The 15,574-nt window shown below is 39.5% G+C and overlaps 1 protein-coding gene across 7 annotated transcripts in view; it reads right to left on the bottom strand.

The window, feature by feature from the left end:
* Positions 1 to 15,574, bottom strand: part of atrx (ATRX chromatin remodeler) — a 245,380-nt gene that overhangs the window by 89,531 nt on the left and 140,275 nt on the right. For all 7 annotated transcript variants that reach the window (XM_072595413.1, XM_072595410.1, XM_072595412.1 and 4 more), the window contains 2 exons: positions 12,323 to 12,500; positions 3,203 to 3,340 (listed from right to left, as the gene is read on the bottom strand). In XM_072595413.1, coding sequence (XP_072451514.1) covers positions 3,203 to 3,340; positions 12,323 to 12,500 — 316 coding nt within the window. The remainder of the gene's footprint in view (positions 1 to 3,202; positions 3,341 to 12,322; positions 12,501 to 15,574) is intronic.

The raw sequence follows: 15,574 nt of genomic DNA, 5'->3' as shown, positions 1-15,574 counted from the left end.
CATACTAATGACTTAGATTAATATCTCCAAGTTTGCAGATAGCATAAAGCTGGGTGGGAGAATGAGCTGTCAGGGGATGCAGCAATTCTTCAGTATGATTTTGGAGAAGCTGACTGAGTGGGCAACACATCGCCAATGCAGTGTAATATGGACGAGTGGCGTAACGCTTTCATACAGTCCCAGCATAACCCCACTTCCCTTAAACTCCATGCCTCAGCTAATAAAAGCAAGTCCGGTGGCTCAGTGGTTAGCACTGCTGCCTCACAGCACCAGGTTCGATTCCAGCCTTGGATAACTATGTGGAGTTTGTACATTCTCCCAGTGTCTGCGTGGGTTTCCTCCAGGTGCTCCGGTTTCCTCCCACAGTCCAAAGATGTGCAGGTCAGGTGGATTGGCCATGCCAAATTGCCCATAGTATTAGGTGCATTAGTCAAAGGGAAATGGGTCTGGGTGGGTTACTCTTCGGAGGGTCGGTGTGGACTGGTGGGCCGAAGGGCCTGTTTCCACACTGTAGGGAATCTAATCCAATCAAAAAAAAAGTATCCCACATGCCTTCTTAAATCACTTTATCTACCGGACTCCATATCTTAAGGGACTAATGTGCATGCACACGAAAGGTCTTTCTGATCCTTCATTCTTCCTTACTGCTCATCATTAGCCTTAAAAACATTCCAAATCTTCTGGTTTACCATTAATGTTTGCTGCAGTGTATGATTTCCCTCTCAATTTGTTACTCTCCTTAACTTCCTGGGTTAATCGTGGTTAGTTTTATCTCCTTCCGAGATACTAGAATCCCTCTTTCTCATTGGGATATAGCTTTACTCAGAGTCAAACTGTTTTCTTAAATCCCACAGCAATCGATGCTGGGACCAGTTATTTACAAATTATATTAATGACTTGAATGATGGAAGTCAATGTACAATTGCAAAGTTTTCAGATGACAAAAACAGTTTCTCAAATTGCTTTCCCAGTCCATCCGAGCAAACTCATCCTTTGTCCCAATTAATTTCCCCTTATTTTTCTTGTTTATGTTCAGCATAGTTGTTTCCAACTCAAGTTTCTCATTCTCAAACTGAATGTTAAATTCTACCATGTCCTTAGGGAATCTCTTACTCAGATCATTTATTAAACCTGCATCCTTATGCAAAGGATCCAAAATAGCCTAACCTCTGGTTAGATCCACAACATATTGTTTTAGGAAATTTCTGAAGACAAAGATTTGCTCCTGGCTACTTCTGCCAATTTAACCTTCACGTAGATTGGGAAAATCAATGTCAACCATGATTAGTGTATTTCTTTTGTTTGCATGCTCCCAACATCTCACGATTTCTGACCTACAAAATAGCTGCTAGGCAGCTACCCCCTGATGTCTTCTTCCGCTTGTCACTTCTCACCTCTGGTCATAGAGTCTACACCAAGTTATCCAAGAACAATTCGCGCGATCACACTTATTCCAATTTGTACAAAGGCCTGCCTACCCTTTCAAAAATTCACATATCCCTGAATAGTTAGTTCCCAACTTTTCTGCCTTTGCAATCATGTCTCCATTATAGCTATAAAGAGGATTTCCATTTGCCTCTATTTGCGACTTTAATTAATTTTGTGCTAAGGTGGTGTGATGGAGAGACATCGCAGGAAACAGCTATAACTAGATAGCTAAAAACATAAACCGACAAAGACAGTTGGACTCAGCCGAACAACAGAAGAAAGGTTGGACAGTGATGCAGTCAATGATGTAGTCTACTAAACGTAAAGCACAAGACCGGTCAAAAAGGAAGATGACAGTACATCATCCATTTTATGTGAAAGTAAAGATGGAAACCAGATCAAAGATTTAACATGAACAATGATCATAAATCTGATCCAAAAGCTTGGACTCATGCTGTTGATATTGAAATTCAAATTTCATTACAACAGCTGGAGGAATTTAATCATCAAATCTGGATTGAAAAACTTGTCTTAGTATGCTAATAAAACTACCACATGGTCTTGGAAACATATCTGGTTCCCTCATATCCTTCAGGGAGGGAAATCTACTGTCCTGACCTGATCTGGCTTGATATGAGATCAGCTTAATGTGACAGACTTTGAATTGTCACCCAAGCAATCTCACATAATCACACTGTTGCAACAACCTGCCGAGCCTAGCTGCACCACAATTAGTTGAGAAACAGCCAGAAATTACACTCAAGTTATACAATAAATACAATGTTTGAGACTCTTCCATTACTAACTCTGGGCACATTCTATCCCAATAATCAGGAGATGGCAACACAATAGTACAGAGTTGGAAAGAAATGGGCCCAGAAATCTTCAATATTGACCCTGGACCCACGAAGCTTCGTGGCATTGGTCAAACATGGGCAAAAAAGCCCACCTCAACATGTGATTCCTCCTCAGCTAACAAAACACCATCCCTGCAAGCTGACCACCACTTAGGAGAGCAATAAAAGTAGCAAAGGCACACAAAATAACCTGGGTGGAAAATTTTAACGTCCATCCCATGACTGAGCTGGTCAAGTCCTGACAGACACATCTGCCAGACTGGGACGACAACAGATGGTGGAAATACAAAAGGGGCAATTCTCATTTGAACCATTCCTCACCAATCTACCTGTCAGAGACTATCTGTCCATGACATCACTGATACGAATGACCATGCATAGTCCTCATGACAATGAAATCCAAACATTCAGAGGGTAACCCCCAACTTGTTGACAAGATGCTACCAGAATACAAGATGGAATTGATTCAGAACAAATCAGCATTTGGTGATACTTTTTCAATTTACAAGCATCCTAACCAGCACTCAGAAATCTTTACAAGGACTAAATTATAGTGGATTGCAGCATTTTTATCGAACAATCTCACTATATTGTGCATTTGGCAGTCAGATGCAATTTTGATTTCATGGTACAACCTGGCTTGGTATTTATTGCAAGACTACTTTTACTGTATTTCATCTTCACACATCATATAATGAGCTATAAATAACTACAGAAAACATGTCAACTCAAAATAGATATATTTAAGATAGAGAAAGGCTTAGAAAGCTGTGCTAAGAGGTCTGGAAGGACAGGAGACAACACTGCATAGGTCAGCCACTTGCTTCTCTGCTCTACATTACTTAAAATCAAAACAGTTAGTAATATGCCTTCATAATTCAAAGTTGATGGCAGAATCATGTGGAAGTTATACTTACATTCTACCAAGTTATTTTGTAATGGTGTTCCAGTAAGAATAATCCTCCGTTTTGTTCTAATAGAATTCATTGCCTTTGATATAGCTGAAGCTTCATTTTTAAGTACATGGCCTTCATCACACACAACAAAGTCTGGACCTACATAAGAAACAAAGTCATTGTAAAATTACAAAAAAAGAACTCAAAAACCGTAGTAAAAATCACTTTGTCCGTAAGATGTTAAAATCATAGAGTTCCAGTTTTGATAAAGTGCAAAGGTGGAATGCAAAACAACTCTGGGTAGAAATTAATCCTAATTAATTAATTAAAAAAACTCCTGACATACTTTACATATAAAATTCATTTTTTATGCATAGAATTTCCTAGTATTAATAACATACTGGTAGACAAGGTGCCCTAAAGCTAGAACAGAAGGATTAAAAAAAAATGCGTTATAGATAAATGTACTTCAATTCCATCAAATTCTTCAGCTGCTTTGACAAATGAGTGTTCAGTTTAAATATGATCTACAAGTCTAGGGTGATGTCTCATGAAAGGTTTGGCCAATTCACAAATTGCATAACCATCTACAAGTACTGCATACAAAAAGGAATGAATGGAACCATTGCCTTGATGCCATGCTTGCTTGTCCTGAAGGCACCTGACTTTGTTCTCAAAATGCTGAAGTCATTTGATGACAGATGTTTCCATTTGAATCTATTCAAAGTTGTATTTTTCCCCCTCATGCATTGGGATCCAACTTGAAAATCATATTGCGCTTGTATCTCAGTTTGGGATGTCCCATGATGCAATCCAGTGCGATAAGTATACGTCAATATTCAGGAACTCTCCATGTGAACCACATAACCATCACAATGTGAACTTGAACCTGGGCGCTGGAGATTTTGTACTGCTACCTGATTTTGTAAATAGATCTCAGACTGAGAAGATGCAGTGTCTCCAGCTACTATGTGTGCTGCCAGTGGGTTGCCCGAGTCTTGCACGCATAGAAAAGTGATGCAAGGTCCATTGCCTTGGAGACTTTGAACTTTGTTTCCCAAATATATAAATGAGCTTGCTAAATACTGAGCTTGCTATTAACAAATGATGGCTGATTTTGTTAATCAGTTACACCCCAGTCCAACACCGGCATCTCCAAATATTGGAGAGGATACACCTAAGATTGTGCAACGATCCCAGCTGATGTTATTACTGGACAAGTGAAACTTGACTGAAACCTGGCACGATAGAGGATTTTCTTTTGTTTTAACATAGCCAGGGAGGCAATGGAAGTAATGACCTTGAAAATGTGCTTCGCTAGACAAGATCATGAAGGCTGCAGACACTAGAGAATTTCATGCTGCCTCATGAAAACACATTTAATTGTACTGCACATGCCTGAAAGCAGCAGTCTAAGCAGAGGAGGATTGCAGATACTTCAGAAAAAGCCTTTTACAAGATCAGGACATTGTAAATTTAAAAGAATTGAAGAGAAGATTTTTTCCACATTTATCGTTGTTTATCAGAATCTGAATTTGTAGATATATCAAGTTACATAGAGGTTCATGTGGGACCAAGGCTACCTCAGCTGTCACGAAGCTCAGTTTAATGAACTTGGAGGCGATTCCTAGAGATTTTACTTACATGGAATGAAGCAAAGATGCTCGCATGTAGTTGCACTTTTTGGCCACTAAGCATCACTGGTGAGCACAACAATTGCCTTAGCATTCATGTTGATACAATTTTGTGAACCAGCAAACCCTCAAAATAAACCTTTTAATTGCTTTTCTTTGTCCCCAAAAGGTCCTAGAACAGGCTGCCACATTTTGTCCCACCATATTTCTTTCTCAGCTCAACCTGATTTTCAACACTCTTAAGTTGGTGCAAAATTTGTGCTGGAAAAGGATAGATCAGATCTAAAAGGTGAAGTTTTGAATTGGAGGAAAGCTAATTTTGATATTAGGCAAGGACGTTCAAAATCTGATTGGGGGCAGATGTTTGCAGGTAAAGGAACGGCTAGAAAATGGGAAGTCTTCAGAAATGAGATAATGAGAATCCAGAGAAAGTATATTCCTGTTAAGGTGAAAGGAAAGGCTGGTAGGTACAGGGAATGCTGGATGACTAAAGAAATTGAAGGTTTGGTTAAGAAAAAAGAAGCATATGTCAGGTATAGACAAGATAGATCGAATGAATCCTGAGAAGAGTATAAATGCAACAGGAGTATACTTAACAGGCAAAACAGGAGGGCAAAAAGGGGAAAATTCAAAGGGTTTTTACAAATTTATTAAGGACAAAAGGGTAACTAGGGAGAGAATAGGGCCCCTCAAAGATCAGCAAGGCTGCTTTGTACAGAGTTGCAGGAGAGGGGGAAATATTAAATGAGTATTTTGCATCAGTGTTTATTGTGGAAAAGGACATGGAAGATATAGACAGTAGGGTAGGGAACTAGATGGTGACATCTTGAAAAACGTCCATATTATAGAGGAGGAAGTGCTGCATGTCTTGAAACACAAAAGTGGATAAATCCCCTAGAAGTCTGTGGGAAGCTAGGGAAGTGATTGCTGGGTCCCTTGCTGAGATATTTGTATCATCGACAGTCACAGGTGAGGTGCCGGAAAACCTGGAGGTTGGCTAACGTGGTGCCACTGTTTAAGAAAGGTGGTAAGGACAAGCCAGGGAACTATAGACCGGTGAGCCTGACATCTATGGTGTGCATGTTGTGGAGGGAATCCTGAAGGACAGGATGTATATGTATTTGGAAAGGCAAGAACTGATTAGGGATAGTCAACATGGCTTTGTGCATGGGAAATTATGTCTCAAACTTGATTGAGTTTTCTGAAGTAGTAACAAAGAGGATTGATGAGGGCAGAGCGGTAGATGCGATCTATATGGACTTCAGTAAGGTGTTCGACAAGGTTCCCCATGGGACACTCATTAGCAAGGTTAGATCTCACTGAATACAGGGAGAACTTGCCATCTGGATATGGAACTAATTCAAAGGGAGAAGACAGAGGGTGGCGATGGAGGGTTGTTTTTCAGACTGGCGGCCTGTGACCATTGGAGCGCCACAAGGATCAGCGCTGGGTCCACTACTTATCATCATTTATATAAATGATTTAGATGTGAGCATAACAGGTATAGTTAGTAATCTTGCAGATGACACCAAAATTGAAGGTTTATTGGACAACGAAGAAGGTTACCTCCGATAACAACAGGATCTTGATCAGATGGGCCAATGAGATGAGGAATGGCAGGGCAGATGGAGTTTAATTTAGATAAACGTGAGGTGCTGCATTTTGGGAAAGCAAATCTTAGCAGGACTCATACTTAAACGGTAAGGTCCTAGGGAGTGTTGCTGAACAAAGAGACCTTGGAGTGCAAGTTCATAAGCTCCATGAATGTAGAGTCGCAGGTAGATAGGATAGTGAAGGTGGTGTTTGGTATACTTTCCTTTATTGGTCAGAGTATTGAGTACAGGAGTTGGGAGGTCATGTTGCGGCTGTACAGGACATTGGTTAGGTCAACTTTGGAATACTGCGCACAATTCTGGTCTCCTTCCTATCAGAAAGATGCCATGGAACTTAAAATGGCACAGAAAAAATTTACAATGATGTTGCCAGGGTTGGAGGATATGATCTAAAGGGAGAGGGTGTTTGCCCTGGAGCGTCGGAGGCTGAGGGGTGACCTTATATAGTGTTATAAAAATCATGAGGAGCATGGACAGGATAAATAGACAAAGTATTTTCCCTGGGGTGAGGGTGTCCAGAACTGGAGGGCATAGATTTAGGGGGAAGAGGGGAAAGATATAAGAGAGACCTAAGGGGCAACGTTTTCACACAGAGGGTGGTACGTGTATGGAATGAGCTGCCAGAGGAAGTGGTGGAGGCTGGTATAATTGCAACATTTAAAAGACATCTGGATGGGTATATGAATAGGAAGGGCTTGGAGGGATATGGGCCGACTGCTGGCAGGTGGGACTGGATTGGGTTGGGATATCTGGTCGGCATGGACAGGTTGGACAGAAGGGTCTGTTTCGTGCTGTACATCTGTATGACTCTATGACTGTAAGTTGTGCTATAATTCCCAAGACTATTCTGGAAAACATTGCACACTTATATGTCTCAATTTTAACTGTTGCCATTTGATGTACCAAAGCTGAACTTTGACCAACAGGTATCTTTTGCACCACTAAAGACAGATCACTTTATTGTTCGAAGATTGCCAAATAATACCTGTGCCCAAAGCAGATGATAAAACTACCCTGATAAAACTCATGCTTTGAATTAGAGGCGGAGTTATTCAATAATTTGCATCAAGCAATAGGCAAATAGAAACTTGGTGTCGGCTCACAATTATATGAAGCAGCAACTTTTGAATTAAGAATCGAATGTGTTGCAGAATAAGCAAATTTTACCAGAATATCTAGAAGTGTATCAATTCATGCAACACAGCATCTCCCCTTTAATACAGTTTTAATTTAAACCATTTCAGTGTTAAAAAAATCAGTTAAGTTGCCAGGGCCCTTGTTTCATCTTGAGCACAAAATATGACACCTTGGGTTCACTAATTTTGCTCTGTATACTTGTAGCAACAAAATGAAAATTTATTGCACCATCTTACTAAGTTTTCTGCAACCGTATCTAATCACTACCACTTAACTTCTTGTATTTTTGTCTACTATATGACTTGCAAATAAGTTTTCTAATTAAAATGAGTAATTTTAATAAATACATAAGTGTTTTTAAAGCTTGCAAAATAGGCTGGCTGACCAGTTTCTATCATCTGTTTAGCCTGGAATAGTATTTTTCACTTATTCACGGTAACTTTCATTTCTTTCTACAAAACTTGCTTTCGTTTTGAAAGGAACCACTGTCTTATGAATACATGCTCACCTCTTATATCAAACAGTATGCAGCTTTTCATGAATATAGTTGTACTTTTAGGCACCATAACCAGGTAAAATAAACATGCATTTCTATGTTATGCGTATAAACAAAATCACAACAAAATAAACAAGTTATAAACCATTACTGGATTCATACCACTGCCTATACAGTATTAAAACTGATTTGAGATTAATAATGACATTTTTCATAGTGTGAAAGAAATCACAGCTTTCTGCAGACAACATGCAGAAAAAAATCGCCAGAATAATGCTTGGTTGAAGCAGAATATAAGGAGAATCTTTAAAAAGGACTGAGGGAGAAAAAAAGTGCAAATGTTTCAGGAATTATTTCAACATAAGGGGCTTTGTCAATATAAGCCCCTGCCATCTATGATGGGGCAAGGGAAGCAGAAAATGCACAAAACTGTAAGATTCAGAGGGACACAATAGAGGGGAAAATGGCAAAGTTATAGTGCTGAACAAGGCTAGTTTTTAAACACAGAATGAGAATGATAAATGCAGCACCAATACAAGTCAGCAGGCACTGGGGTGATAGGTGAGGACCACTTCTAGGTACTAGATCTTTGAATGAACTAAAGTTGACAGGAGAGGCCAGTCAGGTAAACATTGGAAGAGTATAGGGGGATATAGAAACAGGAGTAGGCCATCAACTTCTCGAGCCTGTTCAGTCATTCAAATTCAACGTACCTGCCTTTGACCAATATCCCTTAATACTTACACTTAAATTTTGTTAAGTATGTCAGACTTAAAATTAACAACTGCTTCTGCATCCATTGCCATTTGTAAAAGATGACAAAAGAGTGACGTGCTTCAATGGCAAATATATTGAGATACAGAGGCAGAGGATATGGAAATGCAATGTAGGACAATCTTTGAGGTATAGATATATGCTAACAAATTCAGATCAAAGCTAGGACAAAGAGGTTACAAACTGTCTGATTCAGCCAAACAAATATTGTTGGAGGGTGTTTGTACCAACAAAAAAAGTATGAAGTTTGTGGTGAGGATGTTAGCTTTGGCTTTTCAAAATGTATCTGATGACCTTGTAGAAGACACCTGTTAGACCTCAGCTAGTGTGGGGTATACAGTTCTGGATACCACACTGTATAAAGGATGTACTGCATTGGAGATGCACAACAAGCATCATTCCAAAACTGAGAAACTGCAGTTATGAGGGGGTGTGAACAGGTTTAGAGTGTTCTCCATAGAAAGAAAGCAACTAAGAAGATACTTTACATCATAAGGAGGCTGGAAAGAGTTAATGAGAAGAAATTTTTGAATTGGTCTCCTTTTAGTCTTAAAACTTTTAGAAACAGTTCTAAAAGGTTTAAGAACAAAAGGAAACCAATTCAAAAGTGATTTGCAAAAGAAATAAATATAATGGGAGAAAATTATTTTCTTCACAAGTGGCTTGTGTTTGGAATGCCTGGAAGTAGGGCTCAATTGAGACATTCAAAAGGACAATGGGTTATTATTTAAATAGAAGCAATGTGCAAGGCAATGGGGGGGGGGGGGGGGAGAGAAAAAGAATAGTATTAAGTTATCATGCTGATTTGAAGTGGCAATGCAGATAAGATAGGCCAAATGGGGTTCATCTGTGCCACAAAAATTATGCAATTCTGGGGACAAAATTGCAGGGTTAGAACTGGATTCTCATCAGCACTTGAAAATAGTTTACATTTTTGTATGTGCTGCTTTCAAGGGAAGAAAGCATGTGAGAGGAAAGGAGGGAGTGTAAGATAAATCCTTAGATAACGCAATTTTGATTTTCTTCACTAATAACAACTACTCCGTTCATTTTAATCTGAGTAACATTCTGTCTTAGATTAAATAATTCAGCAGAGGCTACACATTAGCTCCATGTTGAGTTATTCTCTGTTAAGCTTAGCTGCAGTACTCACTGAATAAACCTGCTGAATAATTGTAGTAATCACTAGACTAGGTGCAGTGGCTCCTTATCATTTACTGAAATATAATCATATGGCTTTTTTTCTTTTCCCTTACAAGGGCTGGTTAAAATAATATTTAACATCAAGAAGTGAAGTGGGATAAAGGGTCAGACATAATGATGCAGTGAGCAACTCATACAAACAGCTAGTTGTTTGCTTTGCTGGAAGAGACGTGAGGGGTGACAGGTATAGTGTGTGTTTGAAAGGATATGGATTGGGAACATTTTTTTTAAAAACAAGTAAAATCCAAAACTACTGCTCCATTTCAAAAAATATCAGACATCTTTTATCTAACAAATAGCAGTAAAATATAGCGGAAAACAATCAAAGCAACCACATTTAACAAGACCAATTTCCTTAAAGAGTTCAAAGTTTTGGGAAAAATTTGCCTTTGTGTACAGTCAAAACTTCAAGATAAGAACCTGATCTTTCAACTTGTTGGAATTGAAGATGAAGAGGTCATTAAATTAGCTGCTGCAAGCTGGTAACTATTTGCGATTGCGAATTAATTGCTGTAAACCATCACCCTACTACCACCACTGGCAGGCCAAATAATGTTTCTTGGTCAGTATCTTGGACAGCAACATGTTTTCCAGGCTCTCAAACAACTTTCAGCACCAACTTTTCTCTTTTCATTTCTTATGGACTGAAATGAGGTCAAATAGATAGCTCCCTGATGGGTATCTGAGAAAGGTAGCAACAGCAACAAGTAAACAGATAGAGCATTCTCTTTTAACCTGCTCTAGAGAGTTCTTAGAAAGAATAGAATCTTGCGCATCATCCAAGTACCTCATATTTTAATTTTTAACTCAAAAATGACAGAACATTAAATGCAAATTTAAAACACTCTACACAACGGAATTTAGATTAGATTAGATTCCCTACAGTGTGGAAACAGGCCTTTTGGCCCAACCAGTCCACATCAACCTTCCAAAGAGTAATCCACCCAGTCCCACTTCCCTCTGGATGATGAACCTCACACTATGGGCAATTTAGCATTCACCTAACCTGCACATTTTTGGACTGTGGGAGGAAACCCACACAAACACTGGGAGAATGTGCAAACTCCACACAGACAGTTGCCTGAGGCTGGAATCAAATCTGGGACCCTGCTGCTGAGAGGCAGCAGTGTTAACCACTGAGCCACCGTGTCGCCCTATTTGATGTATGGTACAAACTATCGTGTTACAGAATTAAATTTCGATTAAATCGTCATTTCAGTTCTATGTGGAACAAGGTGTAAGTAATCATCTCTGCAAACTATTAATGAATGAAACATTCACAAAAGTAGGACCGTCAAAACTTGCTGGAACAATCAAGTGGTTTTGGGCTCCTTTTTGGTTGAGGTCAGTATGCAAATGAGGGGTACTCAGTCATGGTAAAAATGATGTTTCTTCGAAAAAATGTTCACAGAATCGAGACCCTTTTTTGCTTCCAACTTTCATCTAAACATTGTGAAAGCACCTCTTGTCAGTTCTGATGTGGTACTCAAAATAAAAATACATGTACCAGGAGTTTCAGGTACTTGATGGAAGAATGGCAGACATTTAATTCAAGTATTTATTCAATTTATCAAAATAACTTGGTCCAACTAAAGATTCCCATCTATGAGTGGGCATCAATATAAAAGTAGAATTTACAATTCAAATTGCAGAACTTTAGAGTTTTTCTTTTGAATGCTTGACCTAAAAAAAAAAGTCCTACTCTGGAGATGGACCAGAGTTGCAGGGAGAGGAAACTACAAAACTAGAAAGGCTGCCCCAGCAAAATACCTATGCATCCCATAGCAGCAATCAACTTTTCCTCTTGAATTGAGGACTCAGATTTTTCAGGACTGCTTTGATTTTCAGGTACTATATATCAATTTTCAGGAGTTTCACCAGTCACATTATAACATTTACTCCTGGATGTGTGTTGAGTTGTTGGAAGTTTTCTTTTTAAGATAACACTAAATACCAAAAGACTATGGGAGTATATTTTCAGTATTTTAATTTGGAATTTAAAAATACTTGTGTTGATACATCACAAATCTCACATACTCAGTTACTGAAATGAAACTACTAATTCTTTACACAAGGGTGACTTATTGGGAATGAATCTCTTCCATAATTGATCATTTTAAAATGATTTAATGGCAAACTGTGTTTAATTTTGTGCCAAATTCTCTTAAATTTTCAAATAGATTTTTTTCCCAGTAATATTATGGACATCATCATTTTTGGTAATTACATTTGCAATTTTCCAAAGAGTACTAAAGCCATAGGGGGAAAAAAGGGAACAGCTCACCTGGATTTACTAAAGTCTTCTGGAATAGTTCTTTCAATTTCTTACTTTTCACATTCCTGCCTTGTGCAAGATTACGGTACATCTCATAACCTAAAATCATGACACCACCGTCTTCCATCCATCTTTCAAGCATGTAGGCCCGCTCCTGAGGACGTTTAACTGTTGCTAATTCATTTACCTTTAGAACAGAAAACAACACTAACAGAACTATATTTCTGAATATTAGTCAACAAATCAACGATTAAAAAGGAGTGTAAGGCAAATTTTAAAATAGCATTTTTGAACAACAATATCCGAAAGGACATCTTTACAAATGAGCTCTGAAATACATCTTCAATTACAGAAGACTTTTTTGGATGAATGATCATTTATGCTCTAAATATCCACAAACAGCACCTTCCAAACCCATGACACTTCCATCTCGAAGGACAAGGACAAGGCAGATACATGGGAACACCACCGTTTGTAAGTTCCCCTCCAAGTCACTCATCATCCTGACTTGTAAATATATTGCCAATCATTTCCTAAAGCTGGATCAAAACCCTGGAATTCTATACCAAATGGCATTGTGGGTCAACCCACACCAGGAGGCCTGCAACAGTTCAAGAAAGTAGCTCACCACCACCTTCTCAAGGGCAACAAGAGACAGACAATAAATTCCAGCCGGTAACATCCATATCCCATGAATGAATGAATTTAAAAAAATTAAATCTATTCAACAGGCTTCCATTTTTAGAACTGCAATGTTGATAGAACCATGGTAACTACAATAGTTATTCTGTGCAGACAGACAGACTACCTGATCCATAGCAAGTGGCTTTTTTAATACTCAATATGCTCTCAAACCAATGTATTAAGTATCTAATAATTGTTTTCCATTGTCAGTGTTGATTAAGGCTGAGGAAACTGGTAGCAATAATTGTCTTGTCATACATGCAGATGGAGAGAGAAAGAACTACTGGAGCAGTTATTGGAGAGTTTTGAGCTGAAGCTAGGGGTGTAATGCCAGACAAGTACTGGAGGAAAGAAAGCTGGTAATAGACAAAAGGCTGGTTATAATTCAACTTTTAAAAATACTGATTTTGTGCTGCATGTACTAATTAGAAGTTAACAACAGCATCTGTATTACAGAGGTCTCAAAATGCAAAGATGGGTTAGGTGAATTGGCCATGCTAAATTGACCATAGTGTTAGGTAAAGGAGTAAATGTAGGGGAATGGGTGGGTTGCGCTTCGGTGGGTAGGTGTGGACTTGTTGGGCTGAAGGACCTGTTTCCACACTAAGTAATCTAATCTAAATAAATATCCCTAAGACCTGATTAAGTGCACCCTAGAGCTCTGTGGGAAGTCAGGGAAGTGACTGCTGGGCTCCTTGCTGAGATATTTGTATCATCAATAGCCACAGGTGAGGTGCCATGACTGGAGGTTAGCTAACGTGATACCACTATTTTAAAAGGTGGCAAGGAAAAGCCGGGAAACTACAGACAAGTGAGCCTGATATCAGTAATAGACCAGTTGCTCGAGGGGATCCTGAGGGACAGGATTGATATGTATTTCGAAAGGCAAGGACTGATTAGGGATAGGCAACAGGGAGGCCATGCGTGGGGGAAATCATATCTCACTATCTTGATTAACTTCTTTTGAAGTAACAAGGAGGATTGATGAAGGCAGAGCAGTGGGCACGATCTATATGGACTTCAGTAAGGCATTCGACAAGACTCCTCATGGTGGACTAGTTAGCAAGGTTAGATCATACAAAATATAGTGAGAAATTGCCATTTGGATACAGAACTGGCTCAAAAGGTAGAAAGCAGAGGGTGGTGGTGGAGGGTTGCTTTTCGGAGGCCTGTGAACAACGGTGTGCCACAAGGATCAGTGCTGGGTTCACTGCTTTTCATCATTTATATAAATGGTTTGGATGAGAACATAGAACATATAGTTAGTAAGTTAGCAGATGACACCAAAATTGGAGTAGTGAACAGCGAAGAAGGTTACAACAGGACCTTGATCAGATAGGCCAAAGGGCCGAGGAGTGGCAGCAGATGAAAGTTAATTTAGATAAATGTGAAGTGCTGCATTTTGGAAAGGCAAATCAAGGCAGGACATATGCACTCAATGCTAAGGTCATGGGGAGTGCTGCTGAACAAAGAGATTGCAGGTTCATAGTTCCTTGACAGTGGAGTTGCAGGATAGCAAAGAAAGGGTTTGGTATGTTTGCCTTTATTGGTCAGTGCATGGAGTATAGAGTTGGAAAGTCATGTTGCAGCTATGCAGGAAATTGGTAAGACCACTTTTGGAATACTGCGTTCAGTTCTGAACTCCTTGCTATAGGACGGATGTTGGGAAATTGGAAAAGGTGCAGAAAAGATTTACAAGAATGTTGTCAGGGTTAGATGGTTTGAGCTATAGGGAGAGGTTGAATTGGCTGAGGCTATTTTCCCTGGAGCATCAGAGCCTGAGGGCTGACCTTAAAGAGGTTTATAAAATCATGAGGGACACTGATACGGTGAATACCCAAGGTCATTTCCCCAGGGTGTAGGTTTAAGATGAAGGGCAAAAGATTGAGAAGGGACCTAAGGGGGCAATGGTTTCATGGAGGGTGTTGTGTGTATGAGATGAGCTGCCAGAAGAAGGGGAGGACGCTGGGACATCATGTTAAAGGCATCTGGATGGGAACAAGATATGGATCAAATGCTGGCAAAGAGGACTAGATTAAATTAGGACATCTGGTTGGCATGGACGTGTTGGACCAAAGGGTCTGTTTCTACACTGTAGAGTTCTATTAATCTATAACATTTACTTAATATTAGATCCACATTTGCTTGCTTTGCATCATAGAGTCATAGTGATGTACAGCATGGAAACAGACCCTTCGATCCAATTCATCCATGCCGACCAGGTATCCCAACCCAATCTAGTCCCACCTGCCAGCACTTGGCCAATATCCCTCCAAACCCTTCCTATTCATATACCCATCCAGATGCCTTTTAAATGTTGCAATTGTACTTGCCTCCACCACATCCTCTGGCAGCTCATCCCGTACAAGTACCACCCTCTGTGTGAAAAAGTTGCCCCTTAGGTCTCTTTTATACCTTTCCCCTCTCTCCCTAAACCTATGCCCTCTAGTTCTGGATTTCCCCACTCTAGGGAAGAGACTTTGTCTATTTATCCAATCCATGCCCCTCATGATTTTATAAACCTCCATAAGGTCACCCCTCAGCCTCCAATAGTTTGATTTTAGAAGTTTTATCCTG

Source organism: Chiloscyllium punctatum, chromosome 25, assembly GCF_047496795.1.
Source record: "Chiloscyllium punctatum isolate Juve2018m chromosome 25, sChiPun1.3, whole genome shotgun sequence".
In the NCBI taxonomy this organism is placed as follows: domain Eukaryota; kingdom Metazoa; phylum Chordata; class Chondrichthyes; order Orectolobiformes; family Hemiscylliidae; genus Chiloscyllium; species Chiloscyllium punctatum.
Note: the sequence above shows the minus strand (reverse complement) of the source record. Positions and strands in the feature narration are given on the sequence as shown.